At 52.1% G+C, this 19,621-nt stretch overlaps 5 protein-coding genes across 5 annotated transcripts; 3 read left to right on the top strand and 2 right to left on the bottom strand.

Moving 5' to 3' along the window:
- Window positions 1-24: 24 nt before the first annotated feature.
- BDZ99DRAFT_486575 (PLP-dependent transferase) lies at window positions 25-1,457 on the bottom strand (the record flags this gene model as incomplete). Its single annotated transcript, XM_033722788.1, has 3 exons — window positions 25-909; window positions 965-1,119; window positions 1,160-1,457. The coding sequence occupies 3 exons, from the start codon at window positions 1,455-1,457 to the stop codon at window positions 25-27; spliced, it is 1,338 nt and encodes a 445-aa protein (XP_033580243.1).
- On the bottom strand, window positions 1,437-3,738 carry BDZ99DRAFT_438316 (uncharacterized protein). The gene is made up of 4 exons (XM_033717617.1): window positions 3,511-3,738; window positions 3,182-3,448; window positions 2,019-3,135; window positions 1,437-1,964 (listed from the first exon to the last, which is right to left on the bottom strand). Exons 1-4 carry the CDS (start codon window positions 3,701-3,703, stop codon window positions 1,811-1,813), a joined length of 1,731 nt encoding a protein of 576 aa, XP_033580242.1. The 5' UTR covers window positions 3,704-3,738; the 3' UTR covers window positions 1,437-1,810.
- A 141-nt stretch (window positions 3,739-3,879) lies between these two features.
- BDZ99DRAFT_507304 (uncharacterized protein) lies at window positions 3,880-6,726 on the top strand. Its single transcript, XM_033724234.1, has 5 exons — window positions 3,880-4,036; window positions 4,110-4,267; window positions 4,312-5,392; window positions 5,440-6,291; window positions 6,343-6,726. Exons 1-5 carry the CDS (start codon window positions 3,905-3,907, stop codon window positions 6,448-6,450), a joined length of 2,331 nt encoding a protein of 776 aa, XP_033580241.1. The 5' UTR covers window positions 3,880-3,904; the 3' UTR covers window positions 6,451-6,726.
- Window positions 6,727-9,599: 2,873 nt separating this feature from the next.
- On the top strand, window positions 9,600-15,497 carry BDZ99DRAFT_460546 (uncharacterized protein). The gene is made up of 9 exons (XM_033719408.1): window positions 9,600-9,679; window positions 10,107-10,531; window positions 10,580-10,609; window positions 10,660-10,735; window positions 10,796-11,125; window positions 11,176-11,219; window positions 11,277-11,550; window positions 11,602-15,010; window positions 15,060-15,497. The coding sequence occupies exons 1-9, from the start codon at window positions 9,673-9,675 to the stop codon at window positions 15,208-15,210; spliced, it is 4,746 nt and encodes a 1,581-aa protein (XP_033580240.1). The 5' UTR covers window positions 9,600-9,672; the 3' UTR covers window positions 15,211-15,497.
- A 484-nt stretch (window positions 15,498-15,981) lies between these two features.
- On the top strand, window positions 15,982-18,804 carry BDZ99DRAFT_568498 (Endopolyphosphatase). The gene is made up of 3 exons (XM_033727791.1): window positions 15,982-16,195; window positions 16,400-16,946; window positions 17,036-18,804. The coding sequence occupies exons 1-3, from the start codon at window positions 16,036-16,038 to the stop codon at window positions 18,510-18,512; spliced, it is 2,184 nt and encodes a 727-aa protein (XP_033580239.1). The 5' UTR covers window positions 15,982-16,035; the 3' UTR covers window positions 18,513-18,804.
- Window positions 18,805-19,621: the final 817 nt, after the last annotated feature.

Here is a 19,621-nt window from a genome sequence, read left to right as displayed (position 1 = left end):
TCGTATGGCCTCTACCATCGGAACTCAGAGGTTGGCATGGATCAGACCCTCCAAAGGCACCTGATACAGCGGCAGTGTTCCCTCCGTCGACGCAAACGCCTTCTCCAAGATTTTTAGTCCCTCCTCGAGTTCCTCCTCCGTAATCGTAATCGGAGGCGCAATTCTGAAGACTCCAGAGAAGCTCTGCATAGTTCCAAGCTGCGCCCAAAGACCCAGCTCGGTCATTTGCTTCCCAATCCTGTCACCAAGCTCTAGACCCGGCTCCTTCGTCGCACTATCGACAACGATCTCGACCCCGGCCATCAGACCGCGACCCCGAACGTCACCGATGCACCCGTACCGTTGTTGAAGACGAAGCAAGCCAGCGTTCAGCAACTTGCCTAACTCACGGGATCGCTCGACCAGACCATCACGAATGACGATCTCGAGGACTTTGTCGCCGACTGAAGCGGGGAGCGGGTCGTTGATGTGAGTGGTATAGAACGTGTAGTGGTGCTTCTTCGCAAACTCCGCAATCTTGTCACATGTAAGGACCGCGCTAAGGGGTAGTCCATTGCCCAGCGTCTTCGAAAGCGTTAGGATGTCGGGAACCACTCCATCGCCATCATGCTGGAACGCAAACATATCGCCAGCTCTCCCGATCGCCGTCTGTGCCTCATCGACAATAAGAAGCATATCTCGCCTGTCGCAGTGCTCCTTTAGCGCCTTGAGATACCCCTGAGGGAGCTCATGCATACCCCCAGAAGACAGGATCGGCTCAACGATGACAGCAGCCAGGGAGCCACAGGACTGGCGATCGATGAGGGAGAAGCCGTAATCGAGCTCCGTTTTCCAGTCATACGAGCCATCAGCGTGACGGAAGATAGATCGATATGCGTTAGGAGCTTGGAGGACGAAGTTGCCCGGGTACTACAACCGTCAAAATTCGTTCTCGGTCACTAGATCAGTAGAGAGGGAGACTCACAGGAGGCCCATACCCCGCCCGATTGGAATGATACTGCGCCCCATTCGCCGCACCCACCATCCCATGCCAACTCGCACTGAGTCCTACAACTTCGTACTTCCCGGTATAGAACTTCGCGAGCCGAATCGCGGCCTCGTTGCTCTCCCCCCCCAGTGCTCAGGAAGAAGGCTTTATCCAGCCCCTTCGGCGTGAGACTGGTTAATTTCATAGCCAGAGAGATCGGCGGCGGCGAGAGCATGCCGCTGAATAGGTGGTCGAGGGACGCAGCATGCTCAGAGATGACCTTGACGATTTCGGGGTTGCCGTGGCCGATGAGGCACGACATCTGGCCGGAGGTCCAGTCGAGCATGCGGTGGCCGGTGGCCATGTAGATGTAGACACCGCGGGCGTGGGTGATGATGTCTTCGTAAAAGGCCGAGCCATAGGTGAGGAGGGAAGAAGCAGCATTGGCTTGAAGTTTGGATTGGTCGAGGTTGGTGTAGAGGTCTGTCATGGTGTTGGATTTGGTGATGTTTTGAAGTGATTGAGTGGAGTATGGGTTTGTAAGAGAGAACGAGGATCTTGAGAGCTAGATGGGGTACTTGATCTCTTTATATCTGAAGTTGAATCATACCTGTAGTGCAGATAGGAGCTGCGGGCACCGTCGGGAAAGTTATGCGGAAAAGGGACGGGAAAGTCACGTGTTCGCTAAAGAAGTATGCACCATCTAGATAGATAAGTTGGGCAAGGTTAACTAGTTCCAAACGAGCTTTCAAGATCTAGACGTAACGTCACGTTTGCGCCTTAGTCCAGGTTTCGAGCCACCGAGATATTTGACGCAACTCGATATATTTACACAGCGCCTTTCTATTCCTTTGCAATAATGCTAGGCAAGTCCCTTATATCCGTCGCTTCTTGTGTAGCTAAATCTACAACACGCAGAGCATCTACAGATAAAACGCCGGGTGCAAGAGCAAGAAATTTGGGTTCAGCGGTGTAGCATGCCCCGGAGCTTAGATGCCTAAAGGAAAACCGTCAGTACGCACGTGTATCACCCAAAAGAATTGGAACATACCCTATCCTGACATCTGTTGTCAAACTGACCAAGTCCGCTGGCTCTTGTCTCGCATTCTTCTGTTTCGCATAGACAATGTTGTCGTCTATCACGGCTTTAGCAAGAAGCTCATCTTTCCCTTGTTGTTTGCCTGTAGAGGAGGTAGATGATAGCGGCCTGTGTTTTTCTAGGTCTGATCGTCTGCGTTTGGGGATGACCAACACGGCCAGTTTTCGAGCTTTATCAGAGCGATTGACAATGAAGACTTTCCAGTGGAAAATGCCTCCCACTTTTACTCCCGACGGACCAGATATAGTCAGGCTGATATTGATGTCCTTCGGCTCTGTATCTTCTACCGGACTGAGGTCTCCTTGTGCTGGGGGTAACGAATCGGGGCCAGGCGGTTTTGATCGCTGACTACCTGCAGATCGGCCAAGCGCATTGAAGCCTTTGAGTGCAGGATTGGATCCCAAAGAGAAATCAACGGTTGTTCTCCAGTCGATTGAGATCTTCGGGCGGCAGTCTTCTGAGGCAAGGACTTTGGCTGAGAGTTTAAGATCCAATGGTTGTACTCCAATCTCCTCCATAGGAGCTCCGACGGCCACTGCATCCGGAATGAGCTTGTAAAGAAGAGTGAGTTGGTCGCCTGGATTGCAGAGTATGGAGCTAGATATGCCGATAGGGTCTCCATAAGGTTCCACGCGACCTCCTTGCAGAATAAGCTCTACGGAGTCAATAGTTACACTGCAGCTAGTGATGTGCGCGATTTCAAGGTCTAGGGATGCAATCACAGCAGTGTCCTTCAGTGATGATTGCCACCGGGAGTACCGTATCCTCCATATCAGCGCGGGGGCGGCTTTGAAAAGACGGCGTTGTCCGCTTCTGACAGGCCGCATCAGCTCTCTTGCTATGGGGGTCGTTGGCGCAACCTTGCTTATTCGCATGGCTGAAAGATGTGGTATAACGCCACCCAACCCCGGCTCGTTGCTGAAGGACTGCAGAAGATTGAGTGCGGCTGGGACTTTGCTTGGGAGATATTCATCTTGGATGACGGTTTGCTTGATCTTTGCTGGAGGCTTTAGAGATGCTGCAGGTGCAAAGTATAAGCCGGGCTTATTTAGTCTTGCTCTTGGGCGGCCTGAGAATGTAAGCAGAGAGCTGGGATATTAGGGAGGCCACTTTACTTATGAATACCTCCACTTTCCAGACAACATAGACATGCGTATTGGCCTCGCTCTCATGAATGCAGACTATAGGATCATATGAATCCTTGATGGTCTCCGAGTAGAGTAACTCTTTCGTTGGGGGCGTATACGTTTCGGCCTCGGGATTCGGGGCCGTATTGACCGCGTATAGCTCCAAGTTGATGGCAAGCCTCGACAGATATGATTTCAGTGTGCTTTCTTCGATTTGAGGTGTTCTCAAAACAACAATCACGGGCAGAAGCTCATCTATACGCCTGAAAATAAGTAAGAGATCTAGTACAGCCACGTGACAGAAACTCCATGCTTACCGAATAGGAGGAACTGCCTCTGAGAGACAAACGGAAGAATAGAGCTAGTCTCATCTTTCACGGATCCGTCCCACGACTGCAGAAGTTGTTCGATATTAACGGACGAGGACGGGGCAAAAGCCTCGAGTACAGAGCTCTCCGCAAATTCTACGCTTCCCCGAGGCCTTCCCTCTTCTGGCTCGACGGTCGACATCTCATAGACGACGCGTACTCAGTCCATCGAGGAATCATTCACTCTGATGTCCAGTGAAGGTGAGAACGACGTCGCCTTATACGGAATGGTGGTGCCAAGAGCGCACGGGCCACCTGAATTAGATCTTCATGCGCGACGAGGCTACCAAGACTCCTGCCTTCTTTTCACCTCGATACTAACACTACCGCCTCAACCGCAGAGATGAACGGCCACCTAAACCCTCCTTCAGTCTGGATAAAGGCCCAGACTGACGCCGGGCGGACCTATTACTGGCATAGGGACACGAAAGCGACGCGATGGGACACGCCAGAAGAGTTCATGGAGCCCATCGAGGTGAGAATTGATTTCCGCTGGCGACATTGTCCCGTTCCCGCCTCTTTATCAGTAAATGCTAATCTGGATATAGCGCGCGCTCATCGGCACACCGTGGAAGGCCTACCAGAACGACGCCGGCAGGCGCTACTACGCTCATAACGAGACCAAACAGACTTCTTGGGAGATTCCCGCAGAGGTCGCTGAGAATTTGAAGAAGTTTCAGCCTCCGGTTCGGCCAGCAGCTGCACAGCAAGTGAATTCCTTCAATTTGCGAACTGCTCTAACCTCTACAGTGCTCCAGCCTTTGTCGCCGGTGGCCCTATGCGCCCTCCTCAAAACAACTACCGAGATCGCGATGATTATGAACGCAATGACCGCATTGGCCCGGACCGACAGATTGGATATCGTGCCGACCCCGAACGTGGATACCGTGCCGACCCCGAGCGGAGTGCCAACCTGACTTCCATAACTTCCCAGACCGACCCAGAATACAGCTCCTTCGAAGAAGCAGAAGCGGCCTTCATGAAGCTTCTGAGGCGGGTTGGCGCGCAACCTGAGTGGAGCTGGGAACAGACCGTTCGTGCAACCGTCAAGGATCCACAATACCGAGCCTTGAAGGACCCCAAAGACCGAAAGTCGGCTTTCGAGAAATACGTGGTTGAGGTTCGCGCACAAGAGAAGGACAAGGAGAAAGAGAGGCTCGCGAAACTCCGTTCCGACTTTTCTTCAATGCTGGGCTCCCACCCTGAGATCAAACACTACACTCGTTGGAAGACTGCTCGCCCAATTATCGAGGATGAGAGCATATTCCGGTCTGCGAAGTCTGACGATGAGCGAAGACAGCTATTCGAGGAGTACATTGTGGATCTCAAGAAGTCAAACGCAGCAGAGGAGGCCAAGAACCGAAGCGCGGCCTTGGATGAGCTCATGGAAATTCTGCGTGCTCTAAACCTTGAGCCATATACGCGATGGTCGCACGCCCAGGAAATTCTCCAATCCAACTCACATATCAAGAATGACGAGAAATTCCAGTCACTTACTAAGTTGGACATACTGAAAGCTTTTGATAATCACATCAAGGCACTCGAACGAAGCTTTAACGACCAGCGTCAAAAGCAGAAAGCTTTGAAGACTAGACGGGAGAGGCAGGCCCGAGAGGGGTTTCTCAGCCTTCTGAAGGACCTAAAATCGGAGAATAAGATCAATGCCAATTCGAAGTGGACGGAAGTTCATCCGTTGGTCGAGAATGATGATCGGTACACTGCAATGCTTGGTAACTCTGGATCATCACCTCTAGAGCTCTTCTGGGATTTGATCGAAGAAGAGGATAGAGCGCTTCGTCTGAGGCGTAACGAGGCTATGGACGTTCTGGATGTAAGTGTATCGCAGCCCTTTTCAACGACGATGACTAATTACGTTAGGACCAACACTTTGAAGTCACACCTAAGACTACCTTCGACGAGTTCCTCTCTGTTATGAAGACTGATCGACGCACAGCTGATCTCGATAGCGACTATGTGAAACTCATCTTCGAGCGCATCCGCGACAAAGTGATGAGACGAAGCGAAGACGAGAAGCATCATGCAGAACGCCACCAATTGCGCATCTTCGACAAACTTCGCTCCAAGATCAAGCATCTCGAACCACCTGTCGCATTGGGGGACACTTGGGACCAGGTACGTCCCCGCCTTGAAAAGTTTGAGGAATATCGTGCTCTTGACTCGGATGAGCTTCGCCGTTCTGCATTCGACAAGACCATGCGGCGCCTCAAGGAGAGGGACGATGAAGAACGACGCGACCATCGACCCCGGGATCGCGGTGACCGATACAGCAGCCATCGTGACCGCGAACGCGACTACCGAGATAATCATACTGACTCCCACCGTCGTCGCCGGACCCGGACCCGCTCCCCAGAGCGAGACGCCTACCAGGAGGACCGTAAAAAGGCGCAGGAGAACCGGGAGAAGCAGTATCGCAAGGGTGGAAGCAGCACCGGTCTGTCCCCGCCGTACCGGCGCGACAGAGACGACCGCGAGCGTGATCGTACGAGAGATCGAGGAGACAGGTATGATAGGGGATCCAGACAAGTTAGTTTGAGCCACTATGACCGCGAACGCAGAGAGCGCGAGGCCGAACGGGAGCGCGACTACGTCAGCCGTGCGGATCCTCGGGACCGCGGCAGCGAGCTCGACTATGGTGACAGCCGTCCTGGAAGCATGAGACGCCGTAGGGATAGCGATGTGGGCAGTCCTGGCAGTAGGAGAGATAACAAGGTAGACTTCCTAGTTCTACGTGATCTATATATCATACTAACACTTTCACAGCGCGTGCGCCGTTCTCGGACTCCCGCAGCCCCGCCTACACCTGCTCCCGCAGCTGAAGACCCAGGCCTCCGATCTGGTAGCGAAGAGGGCGAACTGGCCGAAGACTAGCTTTAGCGCTTCACCCGCTTGGGTCGATCAGATCAATTCACTTTCACTTTCGGTACGTGTTCACTTTCACGAGAAACTTAACACTTTCTCTTTTCTTCCCTAGCCCATGTTCTCTATTCCCCTAAATGGAGTTTAATTCCAAAACTTTTGGCACTGGGCGGTTTGCAGGCGGATGATTGAAACGGAGAGGACTAGCACTAGGGATTCTCCTAGTGCAGTAGTTGGGAGTAGTCTAGGTTGAAAAATGCAGATAACTCCACGAATTCGTCTGCGCTCGAGGATAATGATGTAACGTGAAGCTCGTCACTGACAGCGGCCCCCTAACTTGACCCGTGCGACCTACCTACCTAGACGAATACCAAGCGTAGCTGGCATGTCGTCAGGTAGAGACTAAGTGGAACAGGAGGTCGGCCGCTGTCGCCAGCGTTAGTCATCGTCGTCGTCGTCTTCATCAGACCCGACTTCTTCGTCGGGCAAGCCGCCAGAACGCCGCCGAATGCCGCCTTTCTTGCTGCCGCTGCCGCCTCCCGATGCACCTAGAACGCCTTTATCCGAAATGCTGGGGGGAGGGGGCTGTTGATTCATTTTTGGGATGCCCTTTTCAACTCTCATCTTCCAGGAAGAACTGGGGGGTTTGTTAGTCGATTGTCTCGTTGTAATTTCAAGATTTGCGAGATAAAAAGGGGGGGGTATGACTTACGTAGTTGCCTGACAACTTCTGCTCCTGGTCTAGCTGCGACTGGTACTTGTTGATGCGGGGGCGGTACGAGTTGGGGTCGCGGCGGAACGTGACGTCCAGGTTCTTGAGGAACTTGTTGCAGCCGGTGAGCAGGCTCTCGGGCGGGTTGGCGCGGGAGTCGACGGAGGGCTGGCCGTCGAAGACAATGACGCGGTCGGCGAGGTAGGTGGCCATGATGAAGTCGTGCTCGACGACGAAGGCGGTCTTCTTGGCGTGCATGATGAAGCGCTTGATGACTCTGGCGGCGACGATACGCTGCTCGGAATCGAGGTATGCGCTGGGCTGGGATGGTGTTAAGTGATGTATATGTATAGTGAGGTTGTACACTTACTTCGTCAATCAGGTAGATGTCTGCGGGGATTCCGAGCGCGAGGACGATGGCAACACGCTGCAACTCACCACCAGAGAGGTTCTGGACTTCCTGGTCAATAAAGTCGTCCATCTTCAAAGGCTTGTAGACGTCCGTCTGGAACTGCGGGCTCAAGAAAGCAGCCTTGATCTTCTTGAAAAATAGCTGACGAACAGTGCCCGTGAACTTAGGGGTAATCTTCTGAGGCTTCATGCTGATGTTCATGGGGGGAACTTTGCGTGTTCCATCTGGCTTCTCAGCACCAGCCAACATCCTGCAGAAAGTAGTTTTGCCAGTGCCGTTCTCGCCCATCATGACGATGATCTCGGAATCTGTGAATTCTCCGCCATCCACTTTGAGATGGAAGCCTCCTAGAGTCTTCTCCATAGATGGGTACTTGTATGCACGAGCTTTGTCGGCCAAGAACTCCTCGCCTGCTTCTCCAATGCGAAATTGAAGAGATTCTTCACGGAAACGAAGATTCTCGGTAGGGATGTTGCCGTCAAGGAAGATGTTGATACCTTCACGAACGGAGGCGGGTAGTGTGACGACACCATAGACCGCTGGTTTACCGTAAAGAACGCAAATGAAGTCAGAGAGATAATCCAGGACCGACAGATCGTGCTCGACAACGATAACGTAGTCATCCGAGCGAAGGAGGCTTCGAATCATTTTACCAGCATTGAGACGCTGCTTGACATCCAAGAAGGAAGATGGCTCGTCGAACATGTAGACGTCGGCTTGCTGGACACAGACGGTGCCAATGGCGAATCGCTGTAGTTCTCCTCCAGAGAGAAGGGAGACATCACGATCGTAAACTTGGTTCAATTCTGTAGTGCCAAATTAGCCCCGTGTTCTAATATCTGTAATAGAGCAACTGTACCTAGAACGTCACTGATCTGCTCCAAATTGTCCATCTGAGAGCGGCTCTTGATGAGGTAACCCACAGTCTTGTTGGGACCCTTGATAGCCTTGGGGATTTGGTCGACATACTGAGGTTTGACAACGGCTTTGAGATTGTCCTCGAGGACCTTTGTGAAGTAGTCTGCCTGGTGTTAGTGGGCCCAACAGTCTTTTCGAATGCAACGTACTCTGCAGTTCTGAGCCACGGAAATATTTGAGGATGTCCTCCCAGTCCGGCGGGTTGTCGTATCTGCCCAAATTTGGCTTCAACTTGCCGCTCAGGATCTTCAATGCCGTACTCTTTCCAATACCGTTTGTCCCCACTAGTCCCAGCACTTGCCCTGGTCGTGGTGTAGGCAGCCTATGGAGCTTGAAGCTGTTCGCCGAGTATCGATGGGTGACTTGGGTCTCGAGGTTGGTAGGCAAGTTGATGATGTTGATGGCATCGAAGGGGCACTTCTTTGGGCAAATACCGCATCCGATACAAAGGCGCTCGGAGATGAAGGCAATCTTGGAGGAGGCATCGACCTCGATACAGAGCTTGCCCGTCCGAACAACAGGACAGGACTTCTTGCATTCTTGTCTGCATTTCTAGTCCCTAATTAGCATGTCGTCCTACACATTTGGTATGCGACTCACCTTCGGTTTGCACTATTTTCGTCGTGATTATATTAGCCTTGATCTGATTTGCCGACGTGGAGGGGTAGTGGGGGAGGTGAGGCGCACTTTGTCCGCGTTCACAATTGCTATGCTAGACGGAGGAATTAGAGGATGATTGTGGAGTGGTTCGAAGGCGGAGCGCATACCGGGTGAGTCTGTCCGACATGATGAGGCTATTCGCACAACTGGGCGGAGCAGAACAATAGTAAGCGGGGTGCTGTTCCTCGACTGTCCTCGAAGAATGCGCTCGGGGGTGTATTGGGGGGGCAGTTGTAGAAGTAGGTGGGCAAGTTGAAGGGTGCGAGAAGCCAGGAGAAGAATCACCGCTCAGACAAGCCGTGAGTCGTCTTCAGTGCCGTGGTCGAAATTTGGTGGATGATGCTCGCAAGCGGAAGACGGGACTCTGGTCACGTGGGCCCCGCTAGCGCCTGTGCGATTAAGGCTGAGGCACCGCTCACATTGTCTGTGTGGACCTGCTGGGCACTTCACACTTCCCCAACCTCGTCTCCCGACTCCACCACCAACACCCCCGAGCGGGCCTTCTGTCGCCTCTACTGAGGGTGTCTGAGCCATGGACTGTAGGTCTCCCCCTGTTTGCTTCCGTTCTGCTCTGCTGCACTGTCAAACGCTGCCGGCGAGCGGCGATCCGTCGCTCGAAGTCGACCATCACCACCATCTTATATCCCGCCTATACATCGAATAGAACTCGATACCTCCCCAGAGATGCGTATCCCTGGATATTCAGCATCATTGCAACACACTGCTGCTTGTTTTAGGCGGTCTGAAGCCCATTGACCGCCACGATTCACATTCTTGTCTTCCATCTCCAAGTCATCAAACACTCGATTCCCCCATCAGACCTTGCATATTCCAACCTACTGCAGCCATTCTAGTCGCTTTTTGTTCCTGTTGAGTCGCGTATCATCGTTCTGCACATCGCACCTACCCTCGGCTCTCTCAGCCGTGTCGTTCTTGAGAAATCTTGCTGACCATCATCTCCATCAGCCGCGTCCATCACGATGCCCTCTCCTCCGTATCCTAATACATCTATGCCCCTTACAAATGGCCACTTGTCGCCTCTCGCCGTCACTGTCACGAATGCCGACGACATGGCCTCCCACAGCGAAAGCGAACTCTCCGACATCAAGGATCCCATCGCCGAAGACTTGTCCTCCGAGGACGAACCCGAAGGAGACTCGTACGATGTACCTATGGCAGATGTCGGGACATCCGACACTTCCGAAGACGAAGATGCTGAGGGGGAAGCCGATGGCGACTACGATTCGGAGACACCGCCATTTGGTCAGCTAGAAGACAGCCGGGCGCTGAGTTCATCGTCGGAGGAGGAAAGGAGACCCCCGAAGCGGAAAGCAAGTGTTGAAGAGGACGAGATATCCCAGAACCCAGAGCTATATGGCCTACGACGAAGCGTATGTGTCATCACCACATCTAGCCCATCCTCGCTAACATCACTCAAGGGCCGCCCTCGTCTCAACCATCGTCGCATCGTACGTACTTCACATGATGCTTCATCCCATATTCCTGACACAGATGATAGGTCGAAAGCAGCGATGAAGACGATAAAGCCGCTTCAGATGTTCGACGGAAGCGGCAGAAGACTTCTTCCCGAAAAGGTGTGCATGCTTCCAACCCCCTTTTGACCATGCCCAGGTACCTAATTAACCCCCTCATAGCGTCGCATCAACCTACTCCTACCCTCCATTCAACAGCCGAATCCGAGTCCGAATCAGACACCTATGTGGGCGCTCGGCGAAACGTCCCTACCAAGAAGCAGCGACAGCGTCAATTGCAAGTCGCAGCTGGCCTGCTACCTCCCTCACATGGCGAAATACGCTTTTCGGCAAGGCAAACCAAGCCAGTCACCAACTACAATGAGGACGAGGACGAAGACATGTTCGAAGAGGACGATGATGAGACTACACCGGCCTATTGGGAGACTGTGGTTGAGGATACTTCCCCTGCGATTGATGTCGTCTTGGACCATCGGCCGCAAGAAGGGACTGGTTAGTACCCCAGTCTATCCGGAATAACATCTTGCTAAACCCGTCAATAGAAGTCGATCCTGCTATGGCTACTAAGAAAGACTTTGAATATCTTGTAAGTCCTCCTATACTACCCCTGCTGGTGAGATCAAAGCCTTAACGCTCCATTCAGATCAAATGGCAAGGGAAGGCTCACTACCACTCCACATGGGAGCCCTTTGAAACGGTTGCCAATTACCGTGGCTTTCGCAAGCTCGAAAACTACTTCCGCAAGGTCATCAACGTTGATTTGGGTTTTCAGTATCGGCAGAAAGAAGAGCCCGAGGAGTACGAGAAATACAAGATTGAACGGGAGATGCAGAAGAGTGCGCTTTCGGACTACCAATTAGTCGAGCGTGTAATCGGCTCTCGTCAAGGCGACGAGGGCACCGAGTACTTCGTCAAGTGTATGTAAAGCCTTACCCATAGCACTCTATGCCTTTGCTGACTATTCACAGGGAAAACTTTGACTTACGACTTCTGTACCTGGGAAGACGCTACTCTGATTAGCAACTTATCTCAACTCGAGATCGATCGTTACCTCGACAGGTCTTCGAAGTTACCCTCCTCGAACACGAAGGAGTCCAACATTGCTACACGAAGCAAGTTTGTCCGCCTGACGGAACAACCCGACTATATCAAACATGGCGAACTCAGATCCTTTCAGCTTCATGGAGTCAATTTCCTTGCTCACAACTGGTGCCGCGGGAACAATGTCATCCTCGCAGACGAGATGGGTCTTGGTAAAACCGTCCAGACTGTCGCTTTCATGAACTGGCTTCGTCATGACCGAGGTCAAGAAGGGCCCTTCATCTGCGTGGTGCCTCTATCCACGATGCCGGCATGGGCTGATACTTTCAACAATTGGACCCCAGACATCAACTATGTTGTCTACACCGGCAATAATAGTGCCCGTGAAATCATCAAGAGCTACGAGCTTCTTGTTGACCGGGACAACCTGCGAAAGGTGAAGTTCAATGTTCTCCTCACGACGTATGAGTACGTGCTTGCCGACTGGCAGTGGCTGTCTCAATTGAAATGGCAATTCCTCGCCGTGGACGAAGCCCATCGACTGAAGAATCGCGAGTCACAGCTTTACGCCAAGTTATTAGAGTTCAAAGCACCAAGTCGCCTTTTCATCACCGGCACTCCCATACAAAACACTTTGGGCGAACTGTCCGCTCTCATGGACTTCCTCATGCCTGGAACGATGAACATTGATGAGAACATTGACCTCCAGTCCGAAGATGCAAGTCGGAGGATAGCTGAGCTTAGCGACGCTATCAAACCATACATGATCCGGCGCACCAAAGAAAAGGTTGAAAACGATCTTCCACCGAAATCTGAAAAGATTCTCCGTGTGGAGCTGTCTGATATCCAGCTCGAGTACTACAAGAACATCCTGACGAGGAATTACGAAGCTCTCAACGAGGGCGTCAAGGGACAAAAGCAATCGCTACTGAACATCATGATGGAGTTGAAGAAAGCTAGCAATCATCCTCTCATCTTTGCGAACGCAGAGGCGAAGTTGATCAGTCCGAACGCCAGCAAAGACGAAACTTTGAAGATTCTCATCACGACTAGCGGCAAGATGATGCTTCTTGACCAACTTCTCACCAAATTAAAAAAAGACGGCCATCGAGTCCTAATCTTCAGTCAAATGGTGCAAATGCTTAACATTCTGACGGACTACCTGAGACTGCGGAACTACGCCTTTCAGCGTTTAGACGGTACCGTTCCTGCGAGCGATCGTAAGATTGCTATTGACCATTTCAATGCGCCCGGCAGCGACGACTTCTGCTTCCTCCTCTCGACTCGAGCAGGTGGTCTCGGTATCAATTTGATGACAGCGGACACCGTTATCTTGTTCGATTCCGACTGGAATCCACAAGCAGATTTGCAGGCTATGGCTCGCGCTCATCGGATTGGCCAAAAGAACCCTGTCAGCATTTACCGGCTCGTATCCAAAGACACCGTTGAAGAAGAGATCCTTGAGCGTGCAAGAAACAAGCTGATGCTTGAGTTCATTACCATACAGCGTGGTGTGACCGACAAGTCTGACAAGGAGATATCGGAAAAGATTGCACGAGCGAAAGATGCCGTCACTGAACCTACCTCTGCAGATGAAATCAACCGCATCCTCAAAAAACGTGGACAGAAAATGTTCGAGCAATCTGGCAACCAAAAGAAACTCGAAGAGCTTGATATCGACGCCGTCCTGGAGAATGCTGAAGAACATAAGACAGAACAAGCACCAGGTCTTACTTCGGACGGCGGCGATGAGTTTCTCAAAGCTTTCGAATATACAGACGTCAAGATTGACCTCGAGTGGGATGACATTATTCCGAAGGAAGACCTCGATGCCATTAAGGCAGAAGCTCAACGACGCAAGGAAGAAGAAGAGACCAAGAGGTTACTTGAGGAAAGCGCACCCAGAAAGCGCAAGGCTGCAAACCAAGATGAACGCGAGCAGCGTGCTGCAAAGAAGCGAGCTCGGGAGATGCAGCAACAAGCAGTTGACAGTGCATCTGGAGATGAGTCTAGCACCGACAACGATCCCAAGCGGCCTCTCAGCGGCAAGGAAACCCGAAACCTCATCCGAGCATACGAGCGTTACGGTTCACTTGATGATCGTGGCGAGGAGATGATTCGAACCGCGAAACTTACCGGTCGCGACCCCGAGGTCTTGAAAGCGACGCTGGACGATGTCATTGCCACGAGCCAGAGACTTTTGAAAGAAGAGCAGACAAGACTAGAGACAATAGAGAAGGAAGCTAAGAGGGTTTTAACAAAGAAGGACAAGAAGGCAGTACTCTTCGATTATCAAAGTGTGAAGCGGTTGAACGCTGAGACGATCATGGAACGGCCAGTCGAGATGCGCATGATTAAGAAGGCAACGGAGGCTGCACCTGATTGGAGAAACTTCCGCGTTCCTGATGCCATCAAGCCTGCCAACTACACTTGTCCATGGGGTGCGCGAGAAGACGGCATGCTTTGTGTGGGCATTGCACGACATGGGTATGGCGCATGGGTTGCTATTCGAGACGACACCGAGCTTGGCATGGCGGACAAGTTCTACTTGGAAGAGCATCGCGTCGACAAGAAGGAGGAACGTAGCAAGGCTGAAGACAAGAACGCGAAGTCGCCCGGAGCAGTCCATTTAGTCCGCAGGGCCAATTACCTGCTGACTGTGCTCAAGGAGCAGACTGGAGCGAATCCCAACGCCAAACGACTCATTGAGAATCATCATCGCAACAACAAGAAGAATGCGCTCGGTCGACGGACTGAGAAGGCTCCTGCTGGGTCTGCTAGCCCTGCGTCGAGCAACAACGTGCGCAAGGCTCCACGTGAGTCCGAGAAAGCTCGGATGCGAGCGCATAGCAACGCGGAGCACCGTCACAGCGAGAGCCGTGGCGACAGTCGATCTCATGAGCACGGCGTCATGGATCATCGTCACCGTCTTTCGGAACACCACCCTCGCTCAAGTAGTGACCGGAGAGGACCGCAGAACGACCGAGTCGGTACGCCTGAAAGCAAGCGAAAAGTCAGTGACCATGGCGACCGGATCAAGCACGTCAAAAGTGAAGATCAGAGTTCGAAGCACAGGAACTCTGAGGAGCGTCACCATCAGCACCACCGCAGTCTGGACTCGACGCCGAATGGCATCGTGAAGCCGGAGCTGGATGAGTACGCAAACAACAAGCTTCGGGGGATTCGTGACCATCTCGACCGTCTTAGCAAGGCAAACGCGAAGACGTATCCGAACAAAGAGGGCCTCATCAAGGTTCTCAAGATGGAGCTGATTGCGGTTGGGAACTTCATTCGCGCAGAGTCTCGGGACCAGCCAAACCTCGAGAGTCGATTATGGTGAGTCCAAAATGAGAACACTTTCTAGGACGTTGCTGACAATATGTAGGGAGACGGTCACCACTAGGTACTGGCCGAACAAGAAGGCCAACGTGGCTCAAATCAAAGGGATGTATAACAACCTTGTCAACAAGGAGAGCGGCAAGCCTCCTGCCCCTAAAGCGAATGGACAGTCCAACGGAGCAGCAACGAACATTTAGGGGGCATTTTCTTTCCTGGTCATACATTGAACGGGTGTTTCAGCTTCTTACAGGCGGTTTACATCTGACGAGTAGCATAGCGATGGTGTTGGTGATTTGGTTTCCGGGACTTTCTTCGACTCTGCATGCATGAACACGATCACATCGGGCGGCGCAGGCATGTCATGGCGATAGAGCTTTGGCTCTCACATCGTCTCTCCTTCTCAAATCTGTGCGGGCGTTGGCAAGCGCACTAAAATATGGCAGAGTACGACATGCTGTCGCTAGTACACTGAATCAAGGCGGAGTTTTTGTACGAGCGAACAGCATCATCGAACTTAGATATGTGACTGCCCTCTCTTGCAGTAACTGCATAAGTAGCTCCATACTGGCGGATTGGAATAGGAGCTCTAGCGAGCAAACTTGAAGCATTCTGCCGTCCTGCAAATACCTTGGTGGTGCCTAGATAGTGTCCCTCGTGAGCACCCGAGAACGAAAGCAGGCAGCAGGCTGCTGCAATATAGAAGCATCGAAGGGAAACCATCACGCGAACACGGCGCGTGTGTCATGCCCGACGCTTCTAAGTGGCTCATGGGAAAGACATTCACAGTTTGGTGTGGAGAGGGTGTGGCAGAGGATCTGGGGAGGCTTGCTGATGACGTATTTCAGCCAGTCAGCTTCATAGTTCAGCGCACGCCTTGCTGACAACCCACAATCCACAGCACACAAGACCTTGCCAAGTTCGAACACTACTCCAAGTCTTCCATACATATATATATATATATATACACGCGTCAGTATTGCTGTTGCCTCTCCACGCATGCCGCAGTTCTGCCCTCTCCAGCCATGCGCTTTCTCGTGTTGGCGTTGTCGGTAGGCTTGAGCAGAGCCGCCCTAGTTCCAAGAGACGGGGCTGCCGCAGGTACGCAGCCTGATGCAGCAGGGTTGCGCGAGCGGCCGCGGAGTACGGGGAGGAAGCTCACAGGGAGGTTTCTGCACGTTACCGGTATGTTTTTTGTGGCTTTTATTCGTCTTAGTGTTTTGTGCCTCTAAGAGATGCTGTGCTTGGTTGCGCTCGAGTTTTGGGAGTTTTTGCCGTTTCCGACTCTATGTAATCTATGGGATTTATGACCCAAGTCCTACCTTTCCACGTTTGCTGCACCACCGTATACGAATGTTGTACTAATAGCTACGTCTGTGGTATCCGCAGACTTCCACCCAGACCCGTACTACAAAACCTACTCCTCCACCGAGAAAGAAGCCGCATGCCACCGTAGCAAAGGCCCGGCGGGCGTCTACGGCGCTGAGACCTCCGCTTGCGACAGCCCAACATCCCTCGTGAACGAGACATTCCGGTGGATAGAAGAGAACCTCAAGGGCTCGATCGACTTCGTGATATGGACGGGCGACTCTGCGCGCCACGACAACGACGAGCAGATCCCTCGAAATACAGACCAGGTCGTTTCGCAAAATGAAATGCTGGTGGACAAATTCAAGGAGGTGTTTGGGAAGGACGACAACATCAACGATACGGATCCAACGAATGACTTCACTATACCTATCGTTCCGACCTTTGGAAATAATGACATCCTACCACACAATATCTTCGACGAGGGGCCAAATCGGTGGACGGGGAAGTACTTAGACATATGGCGGAATTTTATTCCGGAGGAGCAGAGACATCAGTTCCAACGGGGTGGTTGGTTTTATGTTGAGGTTATACCGGGAAAATTGGCGGTGATTAGTTTGAATACACTGTAAGTACACGAAGCGCATTTGCTGCCTGTGCAGGCTTTACAGAGGGCCGAGGTGGGAATCAAAGAGGCTAATACGTCCTCCACGATAGATATTTCTTCGATTCAAACTCCGTGGTTGACGGTTGCGCCTCGAAAAAGGAGCCCGGCTACGAGCACATGGAATGGCTGCGCATCCAGCTGCGACTTCTCCGCGAACGAGGCATGAAGGCCATCCTCATAGGCCATGTACCACCAGCACGAACCGACAATAAGCTTAGTTGGGACGAGACGTGTTGGCAGAAATACACATTGAACATGCGGCAATACCGGGACGTGGTTGTGGGAGCTTTATACGGGCATATGAACATCGACCACTTCATGTTGCAAGATTTCAAAGATATCACAAAAGACGCGAAGAAGGGCAGAATGAAGTTAGCTGACGTGGATACTTTGAAAGCCAGTGTGGCAGTTGACGGCGAGGTTGGGGTCCAAAGCGCGTCAGATTATCTGATTGACCTGAGGGATACATGGGCGAAGCTGCCTAGTCCTCCAAAAGCGCGCTTACTGGAGGAGTTTACAGACGAGGAAGAACATGAAGGGATTTGGGATCGGGTCTCAGACCTCTTCCGGAGCCAAAAGAAGAAGAAAAAGAAGGGCGGGAAGGGCCACAAGCCCACATTTCTAGACAAGATCGGAGGGCCCTGGGGAGAGCGCTTCAGCGTCTCACACGTGTCGGCCAGCGTGGTGCCCAACTACTTCCCTACGCTCCGCGTATTCGAGTACAACATCACCGGACTAGAAAGCCTTGTCATCGAGGACAGCGCACCGATATCGATTTCGCCCAATCAAGAGCAGACCCCGATCCACGACGACGATTTCTTCTTCATAGATGACGACGCCGGGTGGACTGACTCTTTAAAGCAGAAGAAAAAGCAAAAGGCCTCCAAGAAGCCCAAAAAGCACAAATTCAAAGTCCCCTCCCCGCCCTCAAAATCCGCCCCTCCAGGCCCAGCCTACTCCCCCCAAACCTTCACCTTTACTGGGTACAAGCAGTACTTCGCCAACCTCACCCACATCAACAACGACTTTGTTGGGAAAGATGTCAGCCCTGCAAACCGCGACTTTTCGGACGCAATGTTTGATGACGAGGGCGTCGAAGTGCAGGGTAAGTGGAGAGAAGGCAAGCACGGCGGCAAAAAGAGCAAGAAGAATAAACCGAAACCCAAGAAATTTAAGTTCGAGGTCGAGTATGACACTAAAAACGACAAGGTGTTTAAGCTGAAGGACTTGACGGTGCGGAGTTATGTCGATCTTGCGCGGCGGATTGGAGAGGCGAAGGGGAAGAGTTCTGGTGCTGGGTTTGAGGCTGAGGCGGGAGAAGAGGTAGATGCGGAGGAAAAAGGGAAGAAGGGGAAGAAGCATAAAAAGAAACACGGGAAGCACAAGAAAAGAAGCGTGTGGTTCGCGTTTGTGAATCGCGCGTTTGTGGGGACGATGGATCCGGACTCGATTGAGGAGATGTTTGAGGCTAGTGAGGTTGAGGGCGTGGCTGAGATCGAGGGAGAGGAGATGGTGCAGGAGTTGTGAGCGGCTAGTATTTTGAGATTCTTTGGTAAGCGTCGCATGAGGCATGATTGGCGTTTCTATGGGCAGGACGGACAAATCCTGAGTTGCATTTAAGGCCATCATTACCGGTATGATTGAGGGTCGAGACTGATGGTTTGTAATACGATATGTACACTCTCACTGGTGCGGTTCGTTTCGAGGTGATGTATTCGTTCAGTTTGTGATTGATACAAAAGATATCTTCATGTTTCATTCTCATGTCCTCCCCCTTTCACTTTTTTCGATTGATATAGTACAATCCTCGCTGTGATCCCTCTTCGTCTGTCCCTTTACGTCGTCCCTACGAGGAAACCATGTGGGTTCTCTTCTATCAAACTTTAGGCTGAGATTGCTAACCTGTTTGACGCAGCTCGTAGTCCGCAAAACCCCGTTCAGCGACCAGTGATCGTTAGATCGAGTCACTTCGATCACTGAGACAGTGAAGTGGAATGTCCGTTATCCCCCTATTCATGCCCTCTCTGGCGAACCATATTCCTCTTGCCTTTCTATTGTCGGACTTGTGGCCGTTGTGTTCCTTACGGAAAAGTGGTTGATCCGCGAAACATAGGGTCACGTGGCTCCTTGGCGCGGACGGCCAGAAATCCAAATATTCGGCCTTTCGAGCTTTCCATCGCCTTTCTACGAATAACTCAACATCCACGCCTCGAAACCCATATCTGTAACCGGGACGTAACTCGCCTAGTTGAGTAGTATTTTTGAGGATGTTTTGGAGAGCAAATTGCTCCGTGTCATTGATTTAGAGGGGGGTGTGCAGGACTCCACACTTTTTGAGGCAGCTCGAGCCCGCGCGGGCCGTGGCGGCTTGCCAAGAGTTGCCAGATATGTCGAGCTCTCAAAATCCAAATTTTCGAGCCTCTCGTCAGTTTATCGCCTTTTCACGAATAGCTCAACAACCACGCATCCTACCGCAGATCTGACACCAGAAGGTAATTCGCCAGGTTAAGTACTATTTTTGAGGAACTTATGGAGAGCTGATTCCTCCGCGTCGTCGACATAGAGGGGGGTGTGCGGCCTTCAACACTTTTTGAGGCCGCGGAGGCCGCGTGGGCCGTCGCGGCTGCCAAGAGTTG

The sequence above is a fragment of the Mytilinidion resinicola genome, assembly GCF_010093595.1.
Source record: "Mytilinidion resinicola strain CBS 304.34 unplaced genomic scaffold BDZ99scaffold_5, whole genome shotgun sequence".
Taxonomy (NCBI): domain Eukaryota; kingdom Fungi; phylum Ascomycota; class Dothideomycetes; order Mytilinidiales; family Mytilinidiaceae; genus Mytilinidion; species Mytilinidion resinicola.
Note: the sequence above shows the minus strand (reverse complement) of the source record. Positions and strands in the feature narration are given on the sequence as shown.

Excerpts from the sequence above, each read along its gene's own strand:
- BDZ99DRAFT_507304 (XM_033724234.1), top strand. The coding sequence starts at position 3,905 with ATGAACGGCCACCTAAACCCTCCTTCAGTCTGGATAAAGGCCCAGACT. Across the intron at positions 4,268-4,311 it reads GTTCGGCCAGCAGCTGCACA|TGCTCCAGCCTTTGTCGCCG; the intron begins GCAAGTGAATTC and ends TAACCTCTACAG. Across the intron at positions 5,393-5,439 it reads AGGCTATGGACGTTCTGGAT|GACCAACACTTTGAAGTCAC; the intron begins GTAAGTGTATCG and ends TAATTACGTTAG.
- BDZ99DRAFT_568498 (XM_033727791.1), top strand. The coding sequence starts at position 16,036 with ATGCGCTTTCTCGTGTTGGCGTTGTCGGTAGGCTTGAGCAGAGCCGCC. Across the intron at positions 16,196-16,399 it reads GAGGTTTCTGCACGTTACCG|ACTTCCACCCAGACCCGTAC; the intron begins GTATGTTTTTTG and ends TGGTATCCGCAG. Across the intron at positions 16,947-17,035 it reads GTGATTAGTTTGAATACACT|ATATTTCTTCGATTCAAACT; the intron begins GTAAGTACACGA and ends CCTCCACGATAG.
- BDZ99DRAFT_460546 (XM_033719408.1), top strand. Across the intron at positions 10,736-10,795 it reads GAAGACTTCTTCCCGAAAAG|CGTCGCATCAACCTACTCCT; the intron begins GTGTGCATGCTT and ends ACCCCCTCATAG. Across the intron at positions 11,551-11,601 it reads CACCGAGTACTTCGTCAAGT|GGAAAACTTTGACTTACGAC; the intron begins GTATGTAAAGCC and ends GACTATTCACAG.
- BDZ99DRAFT_438316 (XM_033717617.1), bottom strand. The coding sequence starts at position 3,703 with ATGTCGACCGTCGAGCCAGAAGAGGGAAGGCCTCGGGGAAGCGTAGAA. Across the intron at positions 3,136-3,181 it reads GAAAGTGGAGGTATTCATAA|GCCGCCCAAGAGCAAGACTA; the intron begins GTAAAGTGGCCT and ends TTACATTCTCAG. Across the intron at positions 1,965-2,018 it reads ACAACAGATGTCAGGATAGG|GCATCTAAGCTCCGGGGCAT; the intron begins GTATGTTCCAAT and ends GTTTTCCTTTAG.